Consider the following 25288-nt stretch of genomic DNA (forward strand, 5'->3'; position numbering starts at 1 on the left):
AACGGCCTGCTGGCTTTTCATTTGGCCCCGGTGCTCTAATCTCAAGTGCTTCATTTGCCATTGTCTCAGTATCCTACTGGGAAAGAAGCAGCCATTCAAGCAAATGGGACTCATATCATTTTATTTAAGCCAATATGAAGCTACTCTGTAGTCTAGTTATGCTATCTGTCAAACTTTACATGGACATGGTTCCTGTGGTTGAAAGCCTATATCATGAGGTATATGTGGTCCTAATTCAGTTTTTAAAGAATACTTTATAATGGCAAAAACCTTAACCAAAGAAGTTGCAGACATTGTTTATGTTCTCTAAGAACTGTCCTTAATCTTGATTTTTCTTTTGATTATCCTTTCTGGACATATGTTTGCAAGAACTTTTCTACTTAGGCTTATTATCACTCCCTCCTCCCCCTTCTTGAATTGAAGCTAAGAGATGATAATACCTTCGGTACATAACTGGGGAAGAGGGTAAAATATTTAGAAATAGATTTCATAGTAAGGAATTTTTCATAGTCACTAAAGGTTAATGCCAGACAAAGCTATTTAATTATTTTAATTACATTATCCAAAGTGTGAAATAGTGACTACAACTTTTAAGAAAGGCTCTGGTATTCTATACATAATTAGTTATGTGGAAAAAATGACTTGTGGATTAATAGCCAAACCTGGTGCCAGGGGTGGCTAAATTTAGGGGTGGTGGTAGGAGACCTAGACAGGGAGACATTATATCTATTTCTTTACTGCATCAGAAATCTAGAATACCAAAAAATTTGTACAACTCAATGTTTTCATTAGATTCCAGTCCAGTTCTGCTGACCCAAACAATTTCAGTATGCATATAAAGTGAACTGTATGAAGCTTGCTCTTTATGTGGGATGACCTGTAAAGTACTGTTGAAGTTTTGGCAAGTTTTATAAATAGTAACGTAGCTGTGTTACAAGAATCCAAAGTCAATATAGTTCATATTAAATGAATTGAAAACTGGTTATCACTAGATGTCCAATACAACTAAACTCTCAAATGGGGGTGTTTCTAATAGGGACCCACAGGATTCACTTCTTGGCCCAATGGTGTTCAATAGATCTATCAATGATATGGAAGAAAATATAAATAACTGCTGATAAAGTTTGTAGATGCATGACACAAACTGGTGACGTGCTCAATAATGAGAACACTCAATTATATCTCTCTCCTCTATTCCTCATCCTAATTTCCCAGCCTGATCTATAATTTGGAACTTTTTTTCCCCTTCACCCCACTTCCCATCTGCATCTCTGAATTTTATAAGTGGGAAAAGTTTAGAAGATCAGCTGGCTTATCAAGCTGCTGCGAGTTTTGGGAAGGAAGATGTGATAGGGATGAGATAACATTGGGGACAGACAATGCACTGTTTTTGTTGCAAATATACAAGTCTGTGTCAGGTAAGTGGTAGAATGCAGTTTTAAATATGAAAAGGTCATCAGTTGGGGTAAAATGATTGTGAATACCATGGTCTTAGTTTGCTGTGGCCATATCCTAGTCTGTTAGTATTGGTAAGCTCACAACTTGGATACTGCCAGGTATGATTCAGTTGCATACAATCATTCAACTGTGCTCTCCCTCAAACATTCCAGGTGAGCAGCTTTTCAATTGGAATGCCAACATGGCACATAATCCTGAGACTAACTGACATATTTGTTCACTTAGAAGTCATTAAGTATCCAATGTTTTTAGCTTCATAACAGGTCATACATTTTCAAATATATGTTTGGTTATTAGAATTTCCTATTCTAAATATGGGGGTGCAGTATTCACAGTGTCATTGTGTGGTGACTAATGGCAAATGTTTACTTTTTAAAATCAGTATGTGATTATTACTGAGTTTCTGGAATGTGCCCACATTCCACTTTCCAAGTCAAATTGTTCCTCTGAATCCTGGAAGGAACTTGGTAACCTAGCAGAACGGAGGGGTGGGAGTGGAAACAACACTGAATTCTTAATTTAAACACTCACACATTCACTTAATGCAATGTTAAGATTAAATAGTCAAACGTGGAAGTCAATACCAAGATCTAGGTTCTTATAATAACAATAACTCTTCTCCTTTGCACATGGGCTGCTAAATGTATACCTAAATATGGTGTGTGCCATGTAGGAGACTTAATGTTGCTATGAGAACCTTAACCTTGGCATTTCCTGGCTGTTAGATGTTTACATGCAAAAAACCCTACTGCAATATGAAGGTTCCACACAATATTTATTGCATGATTCTTGCTAAAGAAAACACTGTGCAATGAATGATATTTAAAAGGTCCCAGCTGCACTTTGAAGTTCACACCTTGATTGTTGGTGCTGCTGTTTTAGAGGATATTTCCCCCTCTGTTGCTGCTTTCTGACTCCAGTCTTGCAATCAGAAGGGAAAAATTATAGGATTGACATATAGATTTCAGTGAATCACTTAAAATACCTCTTACCCCTCTAAGTTAAATACATTAAAGATTGTGAGGTGCTGAGACACTGCGTAATGGGCAACATAAGTATCTTAGGTAGATAACTGCCCTAGAGCAAGTTAGGGAAACTGGACTATAATACCACAGTGTGGATCTGTGCTAGCAGAGCTAAAATCTTTTCAGATATGTGCCGAACGTGCTCAAAGTTACTCTTTATCAAAGGCTTACCACTATTGAATCTGAATGTTTTCCCCTTCTTGCTACTCTCTGAACCAAGCAGAAAGTGTACTACTCATTAAGGGTAATCCACATGCAAAGTTAGAATCTACAGTCATTGACAAATTGTCAGTAAGTGACATGGGATTAAGACACTGAAAGCTCTCACTTCTCTCATAACTCAAACTCCATGATTTCGTTATTTAAAAAAAAAATAATTAGAATAACTTTGAGGCTGAGGAAAGTTGGAAGTTTTCCAGAAAACTTGTCATATGAAAACAGGCTTACAATGAAAACTCCCAATTTAATCATAACCATAGTGGTTAGTACCTATGTGTCTTTTGTAATCAGCAGATGTTCTTGCATTGTATCAGCTAACTGCAAGTATTGTCATTTTATTACCTGGATATATATATTTTTTTAATGTCTAAATGATTTAGCAGAGTGATTGCGGATTCAGGAATCTGATCCAAAACCTACTGAAGTGGTTCTTTTTCTTCTGTTTTCCTGAAAAGCTTGCACATAACAAGTCAACTAGGTGGTTCTTCAGGATACACTGGTAGTTTACGGAGATCCCCAAATCTACTTCTGTGAGAAAAGTGAAGCATTTGCAGAGCCACCAAAACATTTATTCCATTAATTTTCAAGCTGAGCTCACTGTCTTGTGGCTAGCCAGATCCCTCCATCCCCTTGTATGCCTTTCTTAAATTGTTGAACACAGAATGATTGTGACACAGGTTAGTTCACATTGTTGTAAATTCATCTGTGATTAAATTTCTGTAGAGCCCCAAAAGTAAAGGGATAGAAAATTCAGGCCAGGTCTACATTAGAAACTTTTGCCAGTGTAACATTGGTTATGGATGTGATTTTTTTTTTTTTTTTTTTTTTTTTTTTTTAAATAAGAGATTTCTGTACCAGCAAAACCCCTAGGGTAGATGCAGTTATACTGGTATAAAAATGCTTTTGCTGGTGTTAATTATAATGCCTACCTCTTATATAGCATTTTTTAATATATCTTATTTTGCTTGGGAAGCTGGTACAAGCCCTACTGGCAAAAAAATACATTTGACTGGATCAGCTGCCAAGGGTTTGCCAGCATCGCTGTACTGACAAATCTTTTCTAGGGTGGACCTGGCCATATAGCAGAACAAAACCAAAGAGAGTGAGGCAATGAGGGATGATTGGGTAATGATAAATATAAAACCCTTGTTCCCAAGGAAAGGAAATTAGGAGTACCAATAGGGCAGAGGGAGGAAGATAATGTAATCGTGACCTTGAACTGGGTTTATTTTTATCTTGTCCCTTTTAATGATCTCATTACTTCATATAACAAGCACCATAGTTGCTCCTGGGAAAGTGTAGGCTGGAAGGTGAGGTGTTCGTTCCTTCATAATATAAAACCACTAAACTGGTGTATGTTAAAGTGCTTTCAATTTTTAAGTCTGTTCAAAAAGAATTCTTCACAGAACAATGGCGCAGTCTGTTATCTGTTCCTTTGCATTGTAAAGCACTGAATGTGCAGCCAATCGGAGACTCCGACTGGCTGAACATTCTTAACCTTGATTTTGAATGGAAGGTACCTCGTGCTGCTGACATAACTGAGTCCTTGTTGAAAGTCATTGTTCCAAGCAGTTGACTGTTGCATTTTACTCTGAGGGGTGGCAAAGTAAAAGTTTTGTTTAAAACTGATTTTTCTGGACCTCTGCTAAGTGTGTCTGTAGCTTCTACCTACTGGAAGAGAGTGCTTTATTCACAGAAGAAACTGATTCATTTTCCTTTAGTTAGGTCACTGGTGCAATATCAGCTGTGCTCATCAGGCACCCTCTGATTTATAGCAGAAATAGGATTGGGTGTGGAGCACTTACAAGCTTGTATTAGTAGATTAATCCCATCTCCTAGAACTGGAAGGGACCTTGAAAGGTCATCGAGTCCAGCCCCCTGCCTTCATTAGCAGGACCAAGTACTGATTTTGCCCCAGATCCCTAAGTGGCTTCCTCAAGGATTGAACTCACAACCCTGGGTTTAGTAGGCCAATGCTCAAACCACTGAGCTATCCCTCCCCACACGCCATTATGTGTAATAATATTTTTTTTTAAATAATCAAAACTAGCTGTCACACTGACCACTCCTGGCTGGCTTGGAATTAGGCCTGTGTGTTGTAGAGGGAGAGTACTCGTGCTCAACGCTCTCTCTTTTTATCATTGAAACAATGGCAAAAATAATCAAACTGCTGTAGCAACCAAGTCCACTTTCTAAAATACAAAATTTTATCTTAACATACAATATTCGTGTGGACACCTCCATGAAATCTAATTCAATAGCCTCTTTTCCCTTCACAAAAGCCTGTTATTTAACACTGCATTTCCCCACCCCACCCTTAAAGATTTTAAGCTTCACCTTGTTGCGCTCTCCTTTGTTTCTACAAAATCTGGTTAACTTGTGCTGTCTCTGTTTATTGTAGGGTTACATTCACGCAATTTTGTCCCTCTATTGGTATGGTCTGTTATGTCCTCAGTGTCGATGGTGGCATGTGACCTCTTGCTGTTCTCTCCTACTTATGCTGCTTTATCAATAGGGAAATGTAACTTGTTCCCTTCCATCCACCACTACATTCCAAATCCCCAATATATCAAATAAAGGAAGCTTTAAAAAACGGAATGAATGAATTTCTTGCTTTATCTAATGCAGACTTGCAGAAGGGAATACCTGGATTCTTTCTGCAGTGTATAGCTACACGAAAAAAGGACTGCAGAAATATCAGAGGTGTATCTGAGCCCACGTCTACACTAGGAACTTAGGTCAGGATAACTACGTCTCTCGGTGTATTCCCCGGTGTAGACAGCTCTATGTCGTTAGGAGAATTCTCCTATCAACACGGTGTTCCACCTCCCCAAGAGGCGGTAGCTTATTCCAATGGGAGAAGCCCTCCTGTCGGCATAGTGTCCTCACTGAAGTGCTACAGCAGCACAGCTGCAGCGTTTAATGTGTAGACCTGCCCTGACCCTGAATAGACTTCAGCAAACTTCCCATCTCAAAAGAGCTTTTTGATGTAAAAAACTTAAAAGCAATAGACCGTGAGCTGAAGTTGTGAGGTGGGGGAAGGAAATGGGACTAGCACAGAAGCAATGTGGTCAGCATTTCAGTACATGTCAGGTGCTAGGGCACCGGGGAGAGAGGTTGCTGCCTTCTCCTCCTGGCTTTACTGCAGCAGGCTTTTCCCTAGCTGGAAATACAAAGAAAGGTGTGAGGTGACTCAAGGCTTTTCTCCCTATCCCACACAAGGGCTTGTTAGACATTTCTGATAAAACAGCTCTGCATCTCTCTTGGGTCTCACAGGCAGCACAAGGGATGGGCAGCCTGACCTATGCTGCCAGGTGCTTCCTGGCTTTGTGCAAGTCTCCAGGCAGTGAAAAGGTCTTTTCCCATCCTCCGCCAGGATCCTGGTAATTCCCCTCCCCTTGTGCTCCTGTTCTTCTGTTACATTACTTGTAAAACACTCCTTTGCAAAGTCTGGGAAAGAGAGTGCCTGAGCATTCCCCTCCACAGTGCACGAGTGATGTCAGCAGGCTAGTTCATGAGACAGGAAGTTCAATTAAATGGTTTTGTTCCACTACAGAAAGCAGAGTCAGATAGATACACAAAGCCAACTGAAAGTAGATATCCCCTCCCCCCCAGTTATACTGCTCTTGTGTGTTACTTGTAGTAATAATAGGTACAAAATTTTAAGATGGATATGGGATTATTTCCCCCCTGCCCTGATTCCCCTCTCCCCCTGCAAAAAAAAAAAAAAAATGATTCTCTCTTTAAGATCAGGTCCAGACTGTAAACATGGAAGCCCACTATGTTCCCATGTTGTGGAATGATGTATTTTTGTTTAGTGTCTCAAAGGAAAGGGATGCATCTCTATTCGAAGCTAACTTCATTGTGGCAGAGTGGTTTTGTAACATTGCTAGTATTTCAAGATTGAGATCACTGTGTGGAGATAATACCTTTATACTGTAAAATGTGTGCTAATTACTGAAAATAGACTTGTCTAGGGACACAAAACAGAGGGGCAAAAACCCATCCAATGTCTTCTGGCTAGGATTTCTATGACTTGGTTAAGTGTTACCAGGAGTCTGAGTGCAGCTGTAACATTGTACAGAGTGCATACCTTCCAGAGAGCTACAGCAACCGGGATTCCCCCCTCCTCCTCTTCAGAGCCTGCTTCTGAAAGAGCTGGCTCATCCCTGCTGTCAGATGAAGCAGTTTCCTGAATGCATGGGTTTGAGTCACTTTAGCTAGATTAAGCTTTAACTCCTCCCTAGCTGGGCTTGAATTTGTACATAGCTATGGGAAAAGAAAGGGGGAGGGGAGTAGCGAGGGAAGTGGTGGGGTAGCTGTCAGACCTTAGGTTCATGGAAATACTGTACCTAATCAATAATCTAGTGCCAGCTCTAACCTGTAGCACAAGAGTGAGCTGTTAAGATGAGCCACTCATATTCCACTTGCTAAATCAACAGTCTGTTATAATGAGAACTCAGACCACTAAGCAAGCATTTAGTTAAAGGAGTAGGGGGAGGGGATAAGCCGGCTAGGAAGAAGGAAGAGGTAGCAGTAGCGAGCAGACTAGAAGTTCAAGTGCTTAAGTTGCATGTAGATGACATCAGCTGCTGTGAGACTGGGCTATTGAGAGATTTGGCAAAGAAATCAGAATTCAGGGGACATGCCTGCTTTTGGCTCTGGGATTTCTGCGTTCTTTTCCTTTGAACTTTTTAAGATCAGAGGGGTTTTAAACATTTGTGGGTGTTCATAAAAAGATTTCCTTTGTAATTTTTTTCTTACTGGGGGGGAATAATTTGGAAGTCTGATAGTGTGTGGGAAATGATTACATCAGTCACAGGGAGGGCTAGGATTGGTCTACACAGTGTGGTTTGATTCACTACCTAAAAGATTGTATGTAACCCTTTGAGTGGAGCTCTGGAAGAGTTGTCTGCTTCCCCAGAAACAGTACCCAGAACAGGGGCTACGTGACAGGTACAGTACAGTAATCCACTGACACTACAGAACACCCCGAGTGTGCAGCTTAGTCTGCAAAGGGTTGGAAGAGGCAGAGAACAAACTCTTTCAAGAGGCAATCTATATTTAAAATGCCATCTTGTTCTTCTGACTGCTGCCTTTTACGTGCTGTTGAGGTAAGATTTTCCATATCAAATTACCCACAAGGTTTCTGCTAGATCAATGTCCTCTCTTGCTAGGATGCAGAATGTTTTAATTTGGGATTAAAATAAATCTTGGTACTCTAAATTTGATTACATGGGGAAACAATTTTGCAGTAAGTGTATTGTTTGAGCAGAACAATGCTAACGGGAAAGCATCTGTATAAATCAGGGGTTGGGGGGAGGTTTCTGACACGTTCTCTTTAGCTCCATTAATGTTTCGAATGTACAGTGTGTGCACATTTGATTTCAAACTCCTTAAATCTAAGATGAAAGAGAATTCAGGGGGAACAGAGAAATGTGTGGACAATGCTAGGTAATTCATATGTGGATAAACTGCAAGTGGAAGTTAGAAAGGCGAAACAATCAAAAGTTAGTCCTGAGCAAGGGAGCCATTTTTAATTTTTAGAATTCAATGTAATTTGATGTAAATGTTCAAATTCAGTAGACCCCAAACTAGTTTTTTTTTTCTATTCGTTTTTTACCAAACGTTCCAGTACATTGGTATTATTTCATTTATGCTTGTTGTCTACTGCTGCGTAAGGAATCTCTGCTCTCTCTCCCCTTCTTGATACATGTTCATATTAATGCTGCCCAATCTTCGTTTAGGACCAGGGTGGGAGCGGGAGGTAAAGGGGATGAGGAGAAAGTAATATAAAGTAAATCATGTGTATCATTTGTGCTGTCTGCTAAGATTCCTGGAGTTCTAACAAGGAGGGAAGCTATATACAGTGACTGGTTTGCATATTTTCAGAACATCAGGCCGTTGATCTGTAAGTGTATCCTTTATGTTGCAGGATGTAAAAGTCTTTAGTGAAGATGGGACAAGCAAAGTGATCGAAATTCTAGCAGACATGACAGCCAGGGACCTCTGCCAGCTGCTCGTTTACAAAAGTCATTGTGTGGATGATAACAGCTGGACCCTAGTGGAGCATCACCCTCATCTAGGAATAGGTAGGGAACCGTCAAGCATGGCAATGTTAACTATGAACATACAATGTGTAATATAACAATATGGATGTCTTTACAATTGCTTCATTATGGACAAAGGTTTTTAATCTCTAAGTGATCTGGAATCACTTGCGTGCTTTATACTAATGCATGTTAAGCATTTGAACCATTTTTAACTCTCCTATCTATTATTTTTCTAGTCTTCACACTATTCTTACTTTGCTGTGTTTTGAAGCTATAGCAAATAAACAGCTTAGGCAAATTAAGCTTGATCCCTAAAGAGTACTGGCCCTGTGAATCAGCTCAGCTCATCACCAGCTGGGAGACCTGAATGAACAGACTCAACCTTGCATACCTACAGTATGGTTATGAAAGCTAGACACATTGTGGGGAAGGAAAGGGGGCTGAATACACTTGACTTCAGGGAGGGGAAAGTATTGGTACTGCCACTCACAGGGGATTGGCAATTCTTGGACCAGCACTGGCATCTGCGCTCTCTAGGCAGCAGCTACTCCAACTGATTTGAAATTAAGGTGCCATGGTTACAGTTGGCAAGAAGGCAGCAAGAGGAAGAACTGCAGGGAATTAAATAACATTAGGAATTGGTTTAATTACAGTACCTGAAAGACTCTCATGCTACTTAATCTGGCTTCTGCTCTTATTTTGTGGAACGGATTTAGTAGAAGCACCATGATGTACAACTTTTGAATATGCAGTATGTGAATAGTTTGCTGAAACAATACAGAATTGTATATGATACAGAATATGGCATTTGAAATGTTAACCAATATACTTTGAGGTGAATTGCTGCCTTTAAAAAAAAAGAAAAGTCAATGGAGATTATGATCAAGCAGAAATAAGCAAACCATTAACTGTAGTCATAAGCACTGAAATTGTGAACATGATCAGTGGTTTATAAAAGTGTTTTTAAAATCTAAAATTTATTCAGCCTTTACAAATAAAGAAATAAGTGATTTGCTGGAACGGTGATACTCTAAATGAATGCTATTAAACACAGAAGTTTACTGTTCTGCAAGTTAACTCTCCAAAATGTCTTACAGTTTAACCCAATTAACAAATTCTTCCAGTTAGATTCTATTTTTCAATGTAAAAATAGAACTAACTATTCCATAAACATGGAAACCTGGTTCATGTAAAATGACAGCTTCCAGCTTTGTTCATAGCATAAAACAAAATTGACAGTATAAGTTACAGAATCTACATTTCGTCAGTCTAAAGCACCATATCCACATGTGGGAAGAAAATTATTAAAATTTTAGCAATGCTCATTAAACTACCAGGCACTCTTTCCATATTTCCTTTCCCATCACTGCTGATTACCAAGGTATTGTGTAAACAGAAGCCTTCTGCTTTGTAATCAACATCCTTCTCCTGCCAGATTCATTCAGTGATGCCACAATTCAGTGTTTGTGACATCACAATAGCTTCCATGGTGACTAATTGTGCTGTCAAACTCTGGTGTGTGACATCTCTGAATGAATCGGGCAGGAGACTGATTAGGAAATCAAAAGCTTCTGTTTACATACAAATAACTTGGTAATTAACAATGATGGGAAAAGAGCAAGATACTTATCAGTCTGCATTTATATACAGTAGAATCTGCATATAGCGGAGCTCCATTTTATAGTAAAGCATGAAGCAAATCCTGGATTGATTCAATTAAATGCAATGTACAAACTGCAACTTGAGTTATAAGGAAACTTTCCATGGGGGAAAATAACTGCTAAAAGAGTGTTCCAGGGTTAGCAATCCAGTATATCCATGTTACAGGTCTTAAAAATACACTTCATGATTTGAGAGTGAAAAAAATTACAAGATTTTATACAAAATAGAAAGAGCATCCAAGATAAAAAAGGAATGTAATTTGCCACATGAAAGAAACTTCACCTGAATTCTCAGTTCCATAGAGTGGAGGCTTATATATTCAAAATATATATTGCACTAAAGACCATCCTCCAGAGAATTCAAATACCACCCATCCCCCAAAATCACCAGCACAATTTTGGTTAAGCTTAGTTAGAACATTTGTCATGCAACCAAATTTTGCTGGCCCTTGGGTGGCTGCTCTGAGAGGCTTTTATGTGCATTTTTCAGATATTGCCAGATTGTGGCAATGGTCTTATAGTCTTCTCTTACCACCCCACAGCTCAGTCTACAATGAGGTGTCCCATGCTCTAAAACCTTCCCTCTACATATGCGTTTTTTTGTAATACATCTAGGTACACTTGAGATGTGAAATAATCATTCCAGCTGTTTTGGGGTGAGGGGAAAGAAAACGTAAGTGATTCTCATGGCTCTGTGGATGCGTTTCTAGAAGATGTTTCTGACAAAACTAGCTGTTGCTCAGATATCAGCAGAAGTAATGCTTTAGTTTAGAAGGTGGTTCTGAAGTCATCCAAGAACACGATGGCCTCCTAATAGTTTATTTTTTCCTCCTAACCTACTCTGCTGCATAGGAGCTCTGTTTGCAGAATCAGTTCAGTTCAGGATCACACAATGGTGGCATGATTTAACTTCTTGGAATGTAGAGTTCACTGGTTAGTGCGGTGATATTTTAGGTCCCTGCTACCAAAGGGACCTTAACCAGACTGCTTACTTTGCATACACACTCATTTGTATATCCAGATAACATTTCCACATGCAAATTGGTGCAAACAGCTACTTGAGCGTGCAAATTAATTTGTGTATCCAAAACTGTGTATAGAACCAATGTTTTTGATATAGCCTCTAGACCCGTTTAGATTCCTGGCATCTAAGATCACATTGCACTTTACTTAAAATCTGACATTAATCTCTAAAACGTCAGTTAATCCAAACATTTTATTTGTAACTCTGGAAATCTAGTTGTTCTTGCAAATGAGTGTCTTCCTTGTGTGCTGCTTTACTAGTCTTTCTGTTCGCATAGTAGCTTGGTCAAGTAATGGTATTTTGCAGAAGTGAGGCCTTCTACGTTGATTTGACATACACAAAGGTGTGATCCTACATTTCTATGTTTGACCCAAAGAGGGCCATTTTTCTTCAGATTGCCACTTGAGTTGTCTTTTAGACCGTGAGGCCATCAGTCAACATTCAGTCACCACGTTGCTGGCTTTGATTGTGCCGAAGCCCTTAACAGGGAGGACCGCATGAAGGTTGCCATCTTCCTCTCCTTTTGCTTCACTATTACCTACTATTTTTTTTAAAGGGGAGGGAATTGAGTTATTTCAGTTTCTTGTTAATGTCTGATAAAGACAATAATGAGATGAAGTGTTCATGAAAATATGTTCTTTGATCATGTAAAAATGTCTGCCTGTAAACCTCCTTTTCTAACTGGACAGGTTTATTTAACATTGGTAAGCGAAAGCAAAATTTTACATACCTGGAACAGTGATAGAGCTGTAAAGTGTAGAGCTGGTGTTGGAAATATGAATTGGAAAGTAGTGTCATTCTGTGGTTCCATGTTTACATCATCTCATTTACTTCCATATTAAAATTTGCTTAATTTTATAAGTAAAAATATGACTTTTCCTAAGAGCCACCTCAGTAACTGAAAAAAATGAAACTCAAGCTGTTGGTTCTTCTGGCTGCTGCATAATTGCCCTTAATCAGAGTTCTGTAATCAGAACTTTCTGGGTATTACACCGATGGGGAAATGAGATGGATCCTATACTGAACTCACATGCATTAATTGTGCAGGTTTAAACAGTAATAAAAAGCAGTTTAAAAAAATGGTTGTCATTATGAAGTGACCCCAGAGAGGACTTTGAATAAACACAAGGAATAGATCAGATTGGTTAGCGGGTGCCATTTTTAGAACTTTATCTAATCAGCCTTCCTTAAGCATTATGGTTAGAGTCCTTCAGAGTGTTATGTAAGCTCTTTCTGGATTATTGTTGTCTGGTACTTGGGCATGCTTTACTACATCATGAAAAATCTGTTGTTGTGGATGTGCACGATTGTCATAGTGCACAGATGGCGCACCCACGGCAGCCCCCTATCAGCTCCCCTCCCAGTGCCTCCCGCCCGCCGGTGGGTCCCACAGATCAGCATCTCCCCATCCCTCCCAGCGCCTCCTGTCCACCACGAACAGGAGTATCGCAATGTGCAGGAGGGTGAGGGGAGGAGGGAGGATTTGGCAGGCTTGGGGGAGGGGACAGAACTGGACGGGAAGAGATGAGACGGGGGTGGGGCCTTGGGGGAAGGAGTGGAGTGGGGGTGGGGCCTGGGGAAGAGCCGGAGGTTCGAGCACCCTCCGGCACTTTGGAAAGTCAGCGCCTGTGACAATTGTAATATGTCCATGTATAATGGCAATGTGGAATTAAATCCTTGTTTGTGATTGAGTTAAAGCTAGGAGTGCACAAGAGTAGCATGTTTAACTTCTTGAGGATAAGCATAAAACAACCAGATAAAACAAATAACTTTACATAATTGTTGTGATTTACCATTTAATAACACTTAACACATATCTGTGATTCTAATTTTGGAGCCAAAATTCAGTGCATCTCTAAAGTTGTTGTGTTCGTACATCCATAGCCAAGTAGCTTTGTAGAAAGCCTCATCCCATTAGTCAATAAAAGAAGGAATGTCCTATGTTGCAGCTTGTGTAAAGATGTAGCACACTGATAGCTGTGGGTGTGCTTCCCCTCAACATCTACATCTGCTAAAATGTTCAAATTCTGGTTGGCTTGTATCATCAACATGAAAATTCAAATTGTGTTATGACTGGTTCCCCTGGGGTGCCACCTGGAACTGGGGGTACCACTGTGCCCTTTTACCCACCAGCCTGGGCTCCCTCCCTGATAGATAAACAAAAACGCAAACTGAGCTTTAACACACTAGCTAGGATATGAATTAGCAAATTCTCACCCTGAGTGATAAACAGGCTGGCGGATTCTTAAGGCACAAGCTGCCTTTGCTTTGCAGCTTGGGTTTCCCAGGTTTCATACACTGGCTAGAAATCCCTTTAGCCTGGGAACATCACTTCCCCCAGTTCAGCCTTTTTTCCTCAGGTGTTTCCCGGTGTGGTGTTGTGGGGAGAGTGAGGTACCATCATGATGTCATTTCCCCCTTTTATATCTTCTTCCCAGTTGCTGGAAAGCTCTTTTGCTCTGACCTGGGTCAAACAGTTCCCATTGTGTAGTGCTATCTCTGAGAGGTTTCTATTGTACCTAGTTCCTGGGGTAATCCTTGTGCTTGTGTGCATTTCCTCAATAAGCCATTAACATTGCTTGGCCTTTTTTACTATTGTACCGGAAAGGCTGCTTTTGGGTGTTTTCAACCTCACAACATGTTGCAGTAACACATATATAGACAAACTTCATAACTTCCCATATGACAATAGTTCATACAATCCAACATTAATGTCTAGCAGATCAAGACTTAGAATGATACCTCACAAGATATGTTTTGTGCGACAGTGGTGAATAAGGGAGTGTCAGGGTGTCACATATGTTATTTCAGCAGAAATGCCACCACAAAATTTCAGAGGTAGATGGAAACTAAATTGGTAAGGAGACAAGTTTAGGACTTTTTATTCATCTCTACACAATACTTCCGTCAGACATTCATAGAGTGTATTTAGACAAACTAAAAGGCAAAGTACAAGCCACATTGACGAATGCTGGCATAAATTACGCTTCCTCAGGATAAGCAAGACATATACTCTGACTACCTTAAAATCAATGTGAGCTTTACACGGTATCATGAAAGATGAAAGACTTTAAGCTCTGTAAGATCAACCAGGAAAGGCAGTGCCTGAACCAATGGTCCTTTACATGGTACAACCTACTATCAAGTCTATCATCTTTAAATCAAAAGACTATTCAGGGGAAAAACACCCCACTGACCTGTTACCCTGTTGGAGAAAGAGATGGTCTGAGGTAGCCAGGACCCAAAACAACATAGTGATTTATAAATTAAAATCAATATGTCAAATTATATTCGGAACCTAGTGGAGAATTTAGAGATTTAGGGGGCAGGTCCTAAGCTGGTATAAGGTGTCACAGCCTCATTGACTTCAGTGACCAGTTATACTATCTGAAGATCTGACCCTAGATGTAAAATGCTCTCTGTGGCTAGCACACTAAAAAGGAGGCTGCTTTCTGCTCTTGCTATATCTTCCAAATGATCTTCAGGGGTAGCCCTACGAAGAGTGAAGTGCAGTAATCCAATCTGGTGGCCTCAAAGGCTTGGAAACCTCTAAAGTCCACAATGAAATGTCACAGTTGAGATGAATGCAGGTGGGGAAAAGACAGTTGGCCCTCCAGTGGATCATTACTAATGAAAGGTAAATCTTAACTTGAGCCCACTAAATTAAACTGAAAGGCATGCAAGAATATGCTTGCTTTTGAGATTTCAATCACTTTTTGCTTTTCACTGGGCTTGAAAATATCACAAGAGAAGCTTTTCCCCATGCTATCTTGATAATTCTGGTCCTGTCTGAAACCTGAAAGTGCAAAGATGCATGAAAGTGAAGTGAGGAAGGCTGTGAACCACAAGAGGCTTGAATTTTAAGCAGAGTTTCAGGTCAGTTGTGTTTTTATTTGAATTGGTTTGCCCATTCCTAGTTATATACTAGAAACCTTGATAATGAACCATCTGAAAAATAGAGAAAACGTTGTATGCAGTGATGTTGTAGCTGTGTTTGGTCCCAGGATATTAGAGATACAAGGTAGGTGAGGTAATATCTTCTACTGGACCATCTCCTGTTGGTGAGAGACAAACTTTCAAACTTACACATACCTCTTCTTTAGGTCTGTGAAACATACTCAGAGTGTCACAACTAAATATAAATTGGAACAGATTGTTTAGCATAAGTAGGTAACACATATTTCAAGGGAACATTCAAGGTGAAGTGGTCTGTTAACACCTCTCCAGTTGTGGAGAAGGGGGTGGGGTGAATTATGGCTTAATGCAACCAATCTGTTCCGCCTTGTATTTAGCTGTGACACTCTGAGTACATTTCCCTGAACTAAAGAAGAGCTATGTGTAAGCTTGAAAACTTGTCTCTCTCTCCCCCAACAGAAGTTGATCCAATAAAAGATATTACCTCACCCAGCTGGTCTCTAATATCCTGGGACCAACACGGCTACCGCAATGCTGCATAGAACAGAAGTTGGTCCAGTAACAGAGATTACCTCATCCACCTCGTCTCTGAAAAATACCGAGACGTTTTCCTAGAAACCTTCAGTAGGCCTGCCAGGACACTGACATCATTGTCCCAGAGTAGACTTGCACCAATTGTCCTCTAAAAGTTGTTTTTTTAAAACTTTGAGCTACTTGTTTCAATAGAATAGTTCCCATTAAACTAGCTTGTTCATTCTTTCATATGTATTGTACTTTTTGACTGAATTATAAGAAGCAATAGTGGTGGGATGTTCATTCGTACAAATGACCAATTTTAGTCGCAGAAAATTTTCCTGTGATAAGTACAAAACCTCTATTGCTGTCTGTTGGCACTCCTTTAAGAGAGATCCTTTGATTTCTTCTATAATAAACACAGTATCTTATAAATCTGGCCTGAAGTTCACCTCAGGATCATACTAGATTTTGAAAAGTGTGGCTGAATAGGATGTTTTTTCACCCACCTCAGTTACATTGCAAGGCTTAATGGTGGTCCCATCATACTTGTTTCTTAAAGCTGTCCCCACCCCTTCACTCCTTTACAATAGACCAAGTACCAAAAGAAAAATGTAGTTTGTATTACTCAAGTTTCTTGCAGTCATTGGGGTATACAAACCATCCTATGACCTCTTCCTTCCGAAAAGTCCTTATTTGTATGAAACCCTACCATGTTAAATCTAAACCATTTTTAAAGCAAAATTGCTTTATCTACAGTTTTGGTCCTCTAAGTCCAGTTTCAGCATAATTTGAGGCCTATAAAAGCTCTTTTCCCCACAGAGGCTTTTGATAACTTAATACAGGATTTCTGTGTTACAAATGAATTCGGAGCAGTTTCATTTGTACTATTTGGAACATTTTTCTTTTTTCTACCTGATTAGACATTAACATTGTATTTTCCCTCCACAGAGAGGTGCTTGGAAGACCATGAGCTCGTAGTCCAAGTCGAGTCCACTATGGGAAGTGAAAGTAAATTTTTGTTCAGGAAGAATTATGCAAAATATGAATTTTTTAAAAATCCAATGGTGAGTCTCATTGTCCAGAATGACTGTAAAACTGTCTGGGGGCAGAAGCTGTTGCATACTGTATCTTTGTATAGTGCTTAGCACAATGGGGACCCCACAATATATTATATATGTGGTTAATGAGCATGGCAAGGTCTTCGTTGTATAAAACAACTTTCTTGAAAACAAGTAACACAGTTGCCCAGAGATGCTTAACTTATCTTATGCCCAAAAATGAGAATCTTGATGGTTATCAGACTGCACAATCTGATTGTCTCGGGGTGGCTGTTGCTGTGTCTAAGAATGACCATACAAAGGCAAAGCCCAGCTTGGTTTCTCTAAGCAACAACAGTTCAATTTGTTCATTATCCTGAAAGTTATTAATTGATATGAAGCAAGTTGACCAAATAATGTGAATATCCAGACCTCTTAGTTTCTGCCAGTAATGAAGAAACCTGTGGGTAACCTCTAAGGTGCTTGTCATACCTGATTATTTTCCCTGTTTATCAGTATGTATGTTGAATAGGGATTCATAATAGGTGAACCTACTACTGTTTTCTAGTGGGTTTCTTCTTTTTCCTGTACTGATCGAAGTAACTCTACCTCTCCTTTTCCTCCCCTCCCTTCTGCCTATGAAACTTCAGTTGGTTTTGGATTATATCATTGAAACTAATGCAGTATTATAAGAACCTAAAAGCTATTGTGATTTTAACAGTATAGCAATCTTTCTAAGCTTATTTGGAAGCAGATTTTCAAACTTGTAACGACATGGCCCAGTGGGTGCGAACCTTAGTTGTGTGCACACATAGATATTTGCAGATCCAGCTGCTGGTGTATGTTTGACAAACTGCCCCAGCCATGATATCTTGAAATATCTGGATGGAATGTACATGATTTATAACCTTTGCATTTCTATAGTATGTTTCATCTGATAACCTCAAAGTGCTTTAACCTTAAGCCTTGCCACACCCATATGTTATGAAGCATTATCTCAGGTGAAAAGTTGGTGAACTAGCACATTTGTTTTAGTAATTTACCTAAATTGGTAGCAAAGGTAAGAATAGAACCCATAATATTTGGCTTCCAGTCCCATGATCTCACCATCAAACAATGCTTCCTTCTTTTTCTATACCAGATCAGGTCACTGATCCCTTCAGTCAGGTATAAGCATCTGGTGTTGGCTAGTACTTAAAGGAAGATGGTAAATTTAATCTTCATAATTCATCTGGCTAATTATATGATGTGACAGGAGGTTGATTCCTCTTTCACCCTCAATCTGTTAGTGCCTTGAAGAATAAGACTTTTATTAGCTGAAGTAGAATGAACAGTGTTCCTAAGTGCAGTAGATTTTATTGCCGTTTAGCTTGTTGGCAACCTTTTAATTTGGTTTTATAGATACCCACGCATTCAGCATTCTAACAATGATTAATAGCTCAAAGAGTAACTTAATGTAATTAATGTATACTGTAAGCATGTAATGCAGTACACCAAGGTATTTATGTAATAGACATTTTAAAATGTGGTACAGAAAGACAGCTAGGAAGAGGAAGTCTGAAATAAGGTAATCCTTTAAATATTAAGTTTTTTGACTTCGATGTCATAACTCATGGTAAATAATGAGATCATAGTATTGAGCATCTGTAGAACACTCGGAGGATTTAGAAACACCATGTTAGTGTCACACAAGATACTTGGTTCTAAAATAAATGACTACACTACAATGACGGTTATGTAAGAGTAATGGATGTTTACTTAGAGCTTGTTAGTATCTAGTCTGTGCAGCAGAGAATTCTGTACCAAGTGTGCAGATCTTGTGTATGTATGCATGTTCAGAAAAATTTGTATTCATTTTCCTGGAATACTTTTTAGCTAACTGTTCATTATGAGAAATACATTGACATTGCCCTGAACACAGTAAATGTATTGGAAAAGATTTTGAAAGCAGATTTGTCTTGATAGATTGAAAGGTGTCAAGATTTCAGCGGAGTTGCTAAGCAAATGAGGGGGGTGGGAGACGCTGACAGTTACACATCAATGTTTTTTCATCATTAAAGTTTGGGTAATTAATATGATCCATTCTGGTGGAACTGAACAACCCAATACAACATAAAACGGTGCTTTGGTTAGAGGGAGAAAACAGCTATTTTAAAGTACTTACTACAGAAATGGGTGTAGTATCTCTGAGCATCTCACATTCTTTAATGTAGTTTTCCTCACAACACCCTGTGAGGAAGGTACTGTTATCCACATTTTACCAATGGGGGACTAAGGCACAGAGAGGCTAAGTGACTTGTCCAGGGCCACACAGAAAGTCTCTGGCAGACCAGGGACTCTAATCTAGATCTCCCAGGTCCTCAGCTAGTGTCCTAACCACGGTACCATTCTTTCCCTCCGTTGCTAGAAACCAGAGACTGTAATTCCGAACTCCTGTCCCTACCTTGAAAGCTGTCTTAGATTGAGTTTTCTGTTGTAGAGGAAGGAGAAGAATGTTCTTTATAGAAGATAAATTTATCCTTAATTTCACAGATGGAGAAATGTACTTATGAAATATTGCAAACTTTATTTAAAGAAAAAAAGCCATATCAATGTAGTTTGGGGTGTTTTGTTGAGGGGAAAAAAGGAAGTGAATTGGGCTTGAAAGCTTTAGCATCACTTACAGCGTAAGGAGGTCTTTAATTCAAGTAAGAATAATCATCATAGAAGGTGGAGACTGGAAAAGATTCATCTGATCTAGTCCATTAGCTAATACTAATTAACCAGAAGTATGTAAATGCAGTCTGACTCTAAACTGTGTTGTTTTTTTTTTTCCCCCTGTAGAATTTCTTTCCAGAGCAGATGGTTGCTTGGTGCCAGCAATCAAACGGCAGCATCCCACAATCACAACTTTTGCAGGTATTCTAAGACAGTCTTGTGCTAAAGTAGCCTTTATAAAGGGCGAGGGAGGAAGATTAAAGAGGACTGGAAACGTGAATAGGAAAAGAGGAGATTTTAATTTAGTGTATGTTCATAATGTTGATTTTTTTTTTTGCAGATTTTAGCCAGTCTAATTTAGATTTTAAATAATTGTAAGAATTAATAGTTAGTAGTTAGTTTGCATATGCCCACTAAATTGCCAACTGGCATTACCATGGGCTGCTGTTAGTAGTGCCTATGATGGCTAAGCTGTTAGAGCTTTCTGTGTGTGTGTGATAAATGTCAGTTTGCTGACCACCCAGGTTACAGCTGCACAGCAGCTAAATGTATACTTTTCCAGATCAGGTAGATATGCATGTGTTAGCTTTGATTGAGCTAGTGAGCTAAAAATAACAGTGTAACTGCTGCAGCAAGGGTGGCGGGACAGGATACCTGCCTGAGTACAATCCTATCCAAGACCCTATGTATGTACATGGATATCTAGTGTGAGATGCTTAACACCGGTGAAAGTTAAGCATCTCATCTTCTGAGGCACTTTGCAAAATCCCACTAGGTACCTATCTGCATCTTTATGTGCCTGAATACCTTTAGAAATCTGACCCATGGTGGCCAGAAACAATCCGTCTGTTCACTAACTATGTTAATATTTTCCCTTGTTTAATAAATCAGTTTTAAATGTGGAATTTGTTTATCATAAACTTCCTTTTTCCTTCTTATGTATCCAGCACATATATGGTAGTTTTATTTAACTAACACACTTTTCAAAGGCTGGTTTTGTACAGGTTTAATTAAATGCTAGTTTTTATCCAAATGCAGCCTGACACAAATCCTGAATAAAAAGTAACGTCATCTAGTAAATAAGAAACGAGTTGCTCACCATTTGCTAACATAATAAAAAATGTAAAAATTAAGAATCTGAATAAATGTATGTTAAGATATATAACTGCTTTAATAAATGTGTGTAAAAAAAGTGTATTCCCATGGTTAGCAAGAAGTACCAAATTTAGTGGTAAGTTTATTTGCTTTCACATAAACATATGTCAGTGGTTATACCAATCAGTGAGAATCAACCTTTCGTATAAAAATAACTAAAACCGTATAAATGCAAAATAAGATTAAAACCAATGGTTTAATACATCCTGAATGGCACTAAAGGAGACAAGAGAAAAGAAATATGATAGATACTTGCCTAAAGTTTTGTAAAAATTATATATATGTATACAGTTTGAAACAATGCTGCATACATATATTATACCTTATTCAGTTCAAAGCAGCTCAGAGTTCTTATAAAGGAGTATGTTGTGGCAATATGAACAGAGCACGTGCTTGGCATCCTAAGAGAAGCAGACATTGACCTCTAAGATTCTTTACCTCGTAACAGGGCTTACATGCTCATTTTTACCAAGTGAATAAAAACCAGGGCAACGCAAATGTAAAGAACATCAAGTCTTCTATGGAATATTCAAAGGGCATGAAACATAAGTCCTAACTGACTGGCTTCACCCAATAGCTTACTGGCTCTGGATTAGACAGATTTTCATGTCTAATCAGCACTCTGAAATACAAATGTATTTCTAAAGTGACTAGGATTTTCAAAAGCGAGTTACCTAAAGTTAGGCACCTACATAAGTGGCCTGTCTTTCAAAAGTGCTGAATGCTTAGCAGCTCCCACCAACTTCACTGGGTTTACTCCTGATTTACACCCCGTCACTCTTAATTTATTTTGTCTTGCACGAGGTGAGAAGAGAACATAGCAATAGCTGCCAGGAGAAGCACTTCAGGCTCTGGTGGAAGATTGAGTATTTGAGGACAGAGGTCCTGAGCTCTGTAGCCCTTGTCTCCTTCCCTGCTGGTAATCAGTGGTTTTAAATGGAAAAACTGCCTTAACAAAATTCAAACTTGTTTAGAAAAATTCTTACCAAAATCATGGCATTGCTAGGGTTACCATATTTAAAAAATTGAAAAAGAGGACACTCCACGGGGCCCTGGCCCCGCCCCTTTCCCAGCCCCGCCCCAACTCCGCCCCTTCCCCGCCCTAACTCCGCCCATTCCCCAAAGTCCCCGCCCTAACTCCCCCTCCTCCCTCCCAGCCACGCGGAAAGGGCTGCCCGAGCGCTACCGGCTTCACGGTTTGCCGGGCAGCCCCCAGACCCTGCGCCTCCGGTCGGCGCTTCCCCAGCACAGCTGGAGCCCGGGAGCGGAAGCGCCCAGCCAGGGGCGCAGGGTCTGGAGGCTGCCCGGCAAACCCGTGAAGCCGGTAGCACTTGGGCTTCGGGCAGCCCCCTTGCCTCTGGACCCTGCGCCCCCAGCCAGGCACTTTCTCTCCTGGGCTCCAGCTGCTCTGCTCCTCCCCTGACTCTTCGGCTCTGTTTAAGAGCCAAGCTGCCCGAGCGCTCCAGCTTTGGGCAGCCCCCATGCCTCCGGACCCTGCGCCGCCGGAGCAGAGCAGCTGGAGCCCGGGAAGGGAAGTGCCCAGCCGGCGGCTCAGGGTCCGGAGGCACGGGGGCTGCCCGAAGCCAGTAGCGCTGGCTCGGGCAGGTTGGCTCTTAAACAGAGCCGAAGAGTCAGGGGAGGATCAGAGCAGCTGGAGCCCGGGAGGAGAAGTGCCTGGCCGGTGGCTGGGGTCCGGAGGCAAGGGGGCTGCCCGAAGCCGGTAGCGCTGGCTCGGGCAGCTTGGCTCTTAAACAGAGCCGAAGTCTGAGTCCGGGGAGGAGCAGAGCAGCCGCGGGAGAGGAAGTGCCTGGCCGGTATTTTTCCCGGACATGTTCGGCTTTTTGGCAATTCCCCCCGGACAGGGGTTTGATTGCCAAAAAGCCGGACGTTTCCGGGAAAAGCTGGACGTATGGTAACCCTAGGCATTGCAGCAAATACATGTACTTGCAGCATGCTTTAGATTAAAATATCTGATAACAATACTGCCTCAGCTAAATGACCTATATCTTCCAGCCCTACAGTTCTGTGATTCATTTACCTGAATGCATATTAAACTGTTCCCATTAGTTCACCTTCTAGCATCTCTATATAAGTTAGAAATAGCATACCAACCTAATTTCTTAAAATATTTCTTGGTCCTGACTTCTAGGGGCCTTTGTAGTTGTAAAGATATAGTTTGAGTTACTGAGTGTGAAATGTTCTGCTGCCTATGCATATCCCCGGAGGGCAGGGGGTGGCAGAAGGGGGTACACAGGATATTAATTTGAGGTGGATAATCCATAAATTGGCCGTTCATTATCTAAATTTGCTGGATGAAGTTTTGCATTCCAGTCAGTTGTTTCCAAGCTACACTTGTTGGCACATTTCTAGGGGCTAGCAAATTTCTTAGAATTAATAAGTTGCCTGTGACTATGTTGTGTAAATGTTGGGTTGAAATATCAGTTTGTACTCATCAGTGCAAGAGGAATAGAGGTATGGAAGAATAGTTACATTCTGTATTGGCTAGCACCACAACTGGAGCAAGGAAGACCTCAGTGCTTGTTGCCTGGTAAACAGGAATATGCCAATGTGCTAAGTGTAACTAAGGGTGTGTCTAGACTAACAGTTAGTGCATGGCAAGCTGGGGTGTAAATCTACAATGCTGTAGCCTGCCACCACTAACTGTCCATGTGGACCCAGCTGCTGGACACCAAAAGTTGCCTAGTGCATGTTGACCTACTTTGCTTTGAAAGAAGATAGCAGTTCTCACCAGGGAACATTCAAGTCTAAGCCAGTGACTGTGGCTGACTGCTCCTTGCTACAGGTGTGGTGCTAGCTCTGTCCATGTTTATGGTACATAATCATATAACTTAATATTTTTAATTTTCATCTCCCACAGAACTTTTTAAACTCTAGTAGCTGCCCTGAAATTCAAGGTTTCTTGCATGTGAAAGAATTGGGTAGGAAATCATGGAAAAAGTTATATGTGTGTTTGAGAAGATCAGGACTTTATTGCTCCACAAAAGGAACTTCAAAGGTAATTTTTTTTTTAAGAATTGAGTTACTAAAATTGTTGGTATGTAAAATGAATTTCTACTTACAGTAGATTTTTTAATATAAAAGTTTCCCCAGAGTTTTCTTTAAGAAAAGAGATGATGCAAAACAATAAATAAATTATGGGCAAGTAGCAAACAAGACCTGGGTTGCTACATCCCTTCATCTTGAAATATCCATCTTTGAATTTATTTATTATAATAATAATAATATACTCAGATATACATGTGCTTTTAATATATAAAAATATATAAGTGGCTACCGAAGTTGCATTAAATGAGAGTTTAGGGATTTGGGAGAAAACACTTGCTTCATAAGTGAACTTCTTATGGGTTTATTTTAGATGGAAACTAAAGGCTGAATTATTAAATTTGAAAAACAAATTAACATTAATCAGAACCAATATAGCTCTGTAGAAGGCAAAACCAGCTTTACGCATCATTTCATCATACCAGAATGTAACTGTTTGTCAACTTTCAGCATAAACCCTCACCCTTCTTCTGCTATTGTATAGTTTTGGGGGGAAGTTGGTATTTTTTTTTTTGTTTTGGGGTTGTTTTTTTGGTCTCATGGTATTTCCCTTGCAAGCAGATATCTCAGAAATACAGATCAGTTTGTCAGTATGCATCCTGAGAACAATTTTAGCTTTACATTTATAAACGTATAGCCAATCTGAAAAGGTCAAACAGTTCATTTTATTATATGTTAAATAAAACTTCAAGTGCTTAGAGAGAGGCAGTTTAAATGTGCATACACTGCCCTCTGATGGATGTTATTCTTCAGAGAAGGTATGGCTGGCACTGAAAAGTTTCAGGTTTAATCCTACAATTTAAAATGACAATATTTCCACAGGAGCCAAGACACTTGCAGTTGTTAGCTGACCTAGAAGACAGCAATATCTTCTCATTGATAGCAGGCAAGAAATTGTATAATGCTCCTGCAGACTATGGATTTTGTGTAAAGGTAATTCCTCTCATTAACTTGTTCCCAAGGTGGAACTGAAATCATTAGAATTTTTTTTTTTTTTTTTTTTTTTAAGCAAATTTGTGATACCCTTACTCACCATGTGTAGAAGCTTACTCACTAAGTAATCCTATTGACTTCAGAAAGACTTTTGGAGTCTGATACTAGGCATTGGGAAGGTGAGGGTAGGAGGGCAGCACAATCTGACTGTAAGGGATAAAGCTTTGCACAGCAGCAAATCGAGTAGCAGTGATAGTTGTTCGAGGTTGTGCATTTACTAATATAGTGATTTTGTCTAAATGATGTCTTTAAGATTATTTAAATGTAAAAGTCAATGGCGTTTTCAAATAATTGAGCAGACAAGCCCTCACGAGATTCCACAACGGAAAACCTAGAATTGCATGTTTGGGTATTACTCTGGGGTTCAGAAGCTCTGATGTTAGTTACATGAGAGGGCCCCTCAAGCTTTAAATATATAATCTGAGGGTCACAGACATACACCCACACAGAAATTGAATTTTAAGTATCCGTG

At 39.9% G+C, this 25288-nt stretch overlaps 1 protein-coding gene across 2 annotated transcripts in view; it reads left to right on the plus strand.

Moving 5' to 3' along the window:
* GRB10 (growth factor receptor bound protein 10) overlaps positions 1–25288 on the plus strand; it is a 213466-nt gene that overhangs the window by 167506 nt on the left and 20672 nt on the right. For both annotated transcript variants that reach the window (XM_054019010.1, XM_054019011.1), the window contains exons 6-10: positions 8638–8794; positions 16820–16935; positions 19732–19806; positions 23639–23776; positions 24646–24756. In XM_054019010.1, coding sequence (XP_053874985.1) covers positions 8638–8794; positions 16820–16935; positions 19732–19806; positions 23639–23776; positions 24646–24756 — 597 coding nt within the window. The remainder of the gene's footprint in view (positions 1–8637; positions 8795–16819; positions 16936–19731; positions 19807–23638; positions 23777–24645; positions 24757–25288) is intronic.

This window comes from Malaclemys terrapin, chromosome 2 (genome assembly GCF_027887155.1).
Source record: "Malaclemys terrapin pileata isolate rMalTer1 chromosome 2, rMalTer1.hap1, whole genome shotgun sequence".
NCBI lineage: Eukaryota > Metazoa > Chordata > Testudines > Emydidae > Malaclemys > Malaclemys terrapin.